The sequence below is a fragment of the Parambassis ranga genome, chromosome 18, assembly GCF_900634625.1.
Source record: "Parambassis ranga chromosome 18, fParRan2.1, whole genome shotgun sequence".
NCBI lineage: Eukaryota > Metazoa > Chordata > Actinopteri > Ambassidae > Parambassis > Parambassis ranga.
Window position 1 is genome coordinate 13412671 of NC_041038.1, and position 5845 is coordinate 13418515.

Genomic DNA, 5845 nt, shown 5'->3' on the forward strand with positions numbered 1-5845 from the left:
TCACAGCCAGAAAAAATCCAGAAAGAACTTTGATCCTTCTGATGGTCCTTGAATGCATCATTGAACACATGGTAAAATCCAAATGAGGACGTTTGTGTTTTAGTAACATGTCTGTGATTGAAACACTCACAGAGCCGTACATCTGTGCTGCCTGCTCACTTACTTCTATATGACTTATATTTAATTGGTTTTGTTGTGTTACCACAGTGGAGGGGTGGGGGGTGCACAGACACACACACACACACTGTGACACTGGTTAACGTCGCACAGTGGGGAGCTGACAGACGTCCTCCATCTTTAACTCGTTCCGTGATAAGAGACAGCGCTCACAGATAACAGCTGATTAAAGCTCGTAGTTTGATGAGCTACATGTGCTGATAGCACGACTCACACACACACACACACACACACACACACACACACACACACACACACCACACACACCCACACTTTCCCAGGATCACCTGCAGCCAGGCCTTTTAACTCTTTAGTTCCCACACTGTCAGCTTTGTTTGTGAGGAAGACGTCTGGCTTTACCTTTCTGAAGCTCCCACTCACTGCAGCCTGATCACTCACACACAGACACACACACACACACACACACACACACACACCACACACACACACACACACACACACACACGGTTCTACTTGACTTACTGTGACACCTCGCTCTGTTTCACCCCCACTGTTTACCAAACACTCTCCAACACGTCAACCTCCTTAAAAGTAAGTAATGCATGAGAGAGAGAGAGAGAGAGAGAGAGAGAGAGAGACAGTCACAGCCATACCCCTCCATGAGCAGCGGCCTCCTGCTTTCAGTCTGCATGTGTTCATGTCTTCCTCACAGATCTCTGAGAATATTTACACATAAACAAACCTGAAGATGACACGGTGACGAGCTGAACCGTCTGCAGGCTGAACATCATCAGATGTTATCACCAACAGCTCAGAGCAGCATGTTTGGAAATCAGGCTGCAGCAGCAAGAACCTTTATTAGTTTGTCTTGAAAGGGCAAATCTGTAAACATCAAATTCCAGGCGTGACGTAGACACATGGATCTGTCCTTAGAGGAGACACACTCCATAAGAACCTGAGTGTGAGGAGACGAAAGTAACATCAGACCTTTACTCTGAAGGGAAGGAGGTCCTCAGTAAACAGACAGACAGGCAGAGAGACAGGCAGACAGGCAGGCAGAGAGACAGACAGGCAGACAGACAGACAGACAGGCAGGCAGAGAGACAGACAGACAGGCAGGCAGAGAGACAGGCAGAGAGACAGACAGACAGACAGACAGACAGACAGACAGACAGAGAGACAGACAGGCAGAGAGACAGACAGGCAGGCAGGCAGAGAGACAGGCAGACAGACAGACAGACAGGCAGGCAGAGAGACAGACAGACAGGCAGACAGACAGGCAGAGAGACAGGCAGACAGACAGACAGAGAGACAGACAGACAGACAGGCAGGCAGGCAGACAGACAGAGAGACAGACAGACAGGCAGGCACAGAGACAGGCAGACAGACAGACAGACAGACAGACAGGCAGGCAGAGAGACAAACAGGCAGAGAGACAGGCAGACAGACAGAGAGACAGGCAGACAGACAGGCAGAGAGACAGGCAGACAGACAGGCAGAGAGACAAGCAGACAGGCAGAGAGACAGACAGACAGAGAGACAGGCAGAGAGACAGACAGACAGGCAGACAGACAGGCAGAGAGACAGACAGGCAGAGAGACAGGCAGAGAGACAGGCAGACAGACAGACAGACAGGCAGAGAGACAGGCAGACAGACAGACAGACAGGCAGAGAGAGAGACAGACAGGCAGAGAGACAGACAGGCAGACAGAGAGACAGACAGACAGACAGAGAGACAGACAGACAGACAGACAGACAGAGAGACAGACAGACAGGCAGAGAGACAGACAGACAGACAGACAGACAGACAGACAGGCAGGCAGGCAGAGAGACAGACAGACAGAGAGACAGACAGACAGGCAGGCAGAGAGACAGACAGACAGACAGAGAGACAGACAGACAGACAGACAGACAGGCAGGCAGGCAGGCAGAGAGACAGACAGGCAGACAGAGAGACAGACAGACAGACAGGCAGGCAGGCAGGCAGGCAGAGAGACAGGCAGGCAGACAGACAGAGAGAGGCAGACAGAGAGAGACAGACAGGCAGAGAGACAGGCAGACAGACAGACAGACGGCCCCTGAGTCTTCTTCTCTGTCCTCATGGTGCAGAGTTTGTTGGCAGGAAGCTGAGTCTGAGATAAGACATGTTGACATGATGTTCAGCTTGTGTTCAGCTGCTCATTTCCATCAGACACAAGTTTAATGAAGCTCATATGAATGTTTACTGATACACTGGCAGGAAGTGATGAGCTTTATGGGAAATATTCATTGAACAGTAAACTGTCTTAACCCTGGCTTAACCCGGCTTGTTTGCTGTCCTCCAAACCACTAGGTGGCAGCTCATAATATACAGAGTCCGTTCAGGCCGTAGGACCGTGTGTGCGCATGTGTCGTGCGTTTTATTTGTTGTTTATTTTTTGTAAGCAGTTTATTCAGACTTGAGCCAGATGTAAACCAATCCAGCTAGATCCACCTCCGAGAAGTGGATTATATCAATCCGGATATATCCAGATGCTCCAGCCGGATTGATTTCCCCAGTGTGAACGGGGTCTAAGATGGAGGAGTTGTTTTTATTGGGGCTCTGGTGAAGGTTGAAGTGCAGCCTTCTGACGGATGATTGGCCAGATGTAGTTTTAGTTATTGTCAGAATGTGACATCTGAACTGGGTCAGGCTTCTGCTCGTTTTACTCAGTGAGATGCAGAGTATGAAGGAGCAGGCGTCAGCGGGGTTAAACCTCGGCCGCGTGTCCTGGTTTTAGTCGTCCGATGTGTCGACATCATTTCAGTTTATTTCCTTTAGTCATCAGGTTTCACGAGGGACCAATCAGATGTCAGATATTCAGTGTGAGAAATATTATCAGTCAACAGTGACTGATGTGTTTGGAACGAGGTGGAACTTATTAAATCAGAGATCAGTGTTTACAGTCATTAAAAAGACAAACAAAGCTGGCTGATGGGAGGCTGTGCTCTGTGTGTGTCTGTGTGTGTCTGTGTGTGCACACATGTTAGTTTGTTCAACAGAAGAACTAGGTGTAGACCTGTTCTATAGGAAAGGAGACTTCCGTCAGCATCTGGCGCCATGTAGAAAATAAAATGAAATAACTGACCTGGCTCGTTAGGCCAGGTGACCACGACGTGTGTGGCGTGTGCTGCGTGGGAGGGCCGTATGCACACACACTTCTCATGGAGTATGGTACCTCCGTGCTGAAACAAACTCTTTTTTTTTTACCACCCGTGGAGCGAGGAGCGAGTTCTCTGTCCTCAGTATGGAACAGCCTCAACCCTCCATCAGGCCTGCTGCTGCCAAATGAAGGGCACATGGCTGTGGTCTGAGCGGTGGAATAAGAGCTGCTGCAGTTCTTTCAGGTTCCATCTGAGGCTGCTTCAACAGTTAAAATGCTGACATGTGATATATTTAATGGCCGCTCTGATCTGTGTCAGAGTTCAGAGGAAAAACGCTTAACTGTGATTCACAGTCGAGCAGAGAAGAAGATCTGAAGAGTGACGTCTGCTGGAGAATGTTCAGGCGGTCAGACATGAACCCTGCTGGTGCTGGAAACAGAATCATCATCACATCATTTAACTGTGTGTGTGTGTGTGAGAGAGAAATGGAGGCTCAGCAGCTTCTTGGGAAAGAAGTCATTACTTCATGTCGTCACTTCAGCTCATCTATCTCCTGCTGAAGACCAGAACCATTAACCCTTTGTTGTAACGCTGCAGATTCAAATATGAACCATCTGCTGCAGACCCACAACCATCAGTCAGCAGATATATGAAACATGGAAGAGGAAACACTGACTGTAGCTAGCGCCATGTACGGAATGGAGTGTTTGTGGTGTCCTGTAAGGAGAAAGGCCAGGATCTGGATCTGGATCTGTCAGGATCTGCTGTTCCAGATGTCAGTGTGTGTGAAGGAGACGATATTCTCAAAGATGGAGGAGATCAGGGTTCCTGGTCATCTCCACGGCTGACCTCAGAGTGCACCGCTGACCTCTTTCCTCACCTGCTGCTAAATGCTAACCGCTGATAAGGTAAACTCAAAGCCAGACCTGTGGGTACAGCGAGTCCTCAGTGAGACTTTAAAACATCCCCTCCACGGGTCGCTACAGACGTTAGCATTACAGCTGACACAGTACCACTCACGCAGCCCGCCAGGCTGACCTCCTTTGTATCACTGTTAGCTTGCTAGTCAATGTTAAAGCTGTCACTGCTGATTAGCTAATGCTAGCTACTGTCAGACTTCCACACCAACCAACCCAGTGACATCACAGCCGCTGGAAGTATTAGCATCGTGTCTTCTGCTGTGACCCTACCTCATGAAACTGGCAGCAGCATTAAACCAGCTCTGAGTGTGTCTGTCTGTGAGGGAGCAGCTGAACACAGACTGGCTGATGGTGCTGGTGTGTTGGTGGAGGAGTGTGAAGATATTATGATCAGTCTGTTCATCAGTTCTGAACGGCGCTGGATGATGTCACAGGCTGAACCTGAAGATGATCCACAGCTTCAGCTGCTTTAGGTTCAGATCAGGGTTCTATCTGCTGATCATCATTTAACCCTTTCAAACATCAGCACACGGAGCTGTGATTGACAGGTTGGAGTGTTGAAGTGTCCTCTTCCATCTGTGTGGTCCTTCATTCTTTATTCGAGTGTCCTGAATGAAAGTAAAGAACCAGGCTGGATGTTTGAGAGCAGGAGGCGCCATTGTTTCTTTACAGTAGACTGGAGGGGGGGGGGAGAATCTGCAGGCTGAGAGTGAAAGAGGTTCTGAGGCTTCATGCGGACGGAGACGGACTGAGTGGACTATTGTCTGCTAATTGTTTGCTGCTCCTCATCATCAGCTTCATCAGCTCGGGCTGCCTCCTGCTGGGGGAAAGGTTTACATGTGGGGTGTGGACCTCAGTGGGTGGACCTCTGATCTTCATCCACATGTTGACATCATTTCATCAGCAGGCTGTCAGACCAGCTGACGAGGTGTGGATGAGGTGAGAAGACATTGTCTTTAGTCCAGCGGTCCTCCCTGAAGTCCACTTCATCTGTCGGCCTGTCCTGCAGCCTCGCCTGCTAGCTGCTAGCTGCTAGCTTCCGGCTCAGTAGATTGGCAGGTATTGATTTCTGTTGACTGATTATAAGAAGGATTCCAGCAGACTTAGGAGCTGTCCCTCCTTAAATGTTTCATCATCACCCCGCCGCCTGTCTCTACATGGCAGGACTTGATCTGCTTTGCCTCAGTGACGTTAGCTTGCTTGATAACACATATAAACTGCCTGCAGCACTGAGTGATAACAGCCTCTGAATTCATCCAGATGTGGCTGCTACTCTGCAGCTTCATTGTTCGTTGGTGACTTTTTTTACAAACCAACAACAGAATATTACAGCTGGCTGGCTCAGCCCGGCCCGGCCTGGCTCGGCTCGGCCTGCTGCTCTGCTCATTTATCTGAACACCTATTAGTTTCCTGTGACATGATGAGACTCAGTTTAAGTTCCTACAAACGTGACCTCACAGACTTCTTTTCTGCAGACGTACACTTGAAGGGATAACTGTAAACATCTGTGTGGCTGTTGCCAGGCAACGAAACCACCACAGGCAGCAGCGTTCAGTCGTGGTCGACCAAGGCTGAGCCTGAGACTCTGAGCTGAGAGCAGACAGCTTCGTGCGAGTGGACATCTGCGTCTCTGCCCGTCTCCTGGTGGTGGTTTCAGTCAGATT

General features: G+C 49.5%; 1 protein-coding gene across 1 annotated transcript in view; it reads left to right on the top strand.

Moving 5' to 3' along the window:
- The first annotated feature begins 3917 nt into the window (after positions 1–3917).
- LOC114451250 (semaphorin-3D-like) overlaps positions 3918–5845 on the top strand; it is a 3628-nt gene continuing 1700 nt past the window's right edge. The window contains exon 1 of the mRNA XM_028429830.1: positions 3918–3980. Within this exon, the coding sequence (XP_028285631.1) occupies positions 3918–3980 (63 nt within the window). The remainder of the gene's footprint in view (positions 3981–5845) is intronic.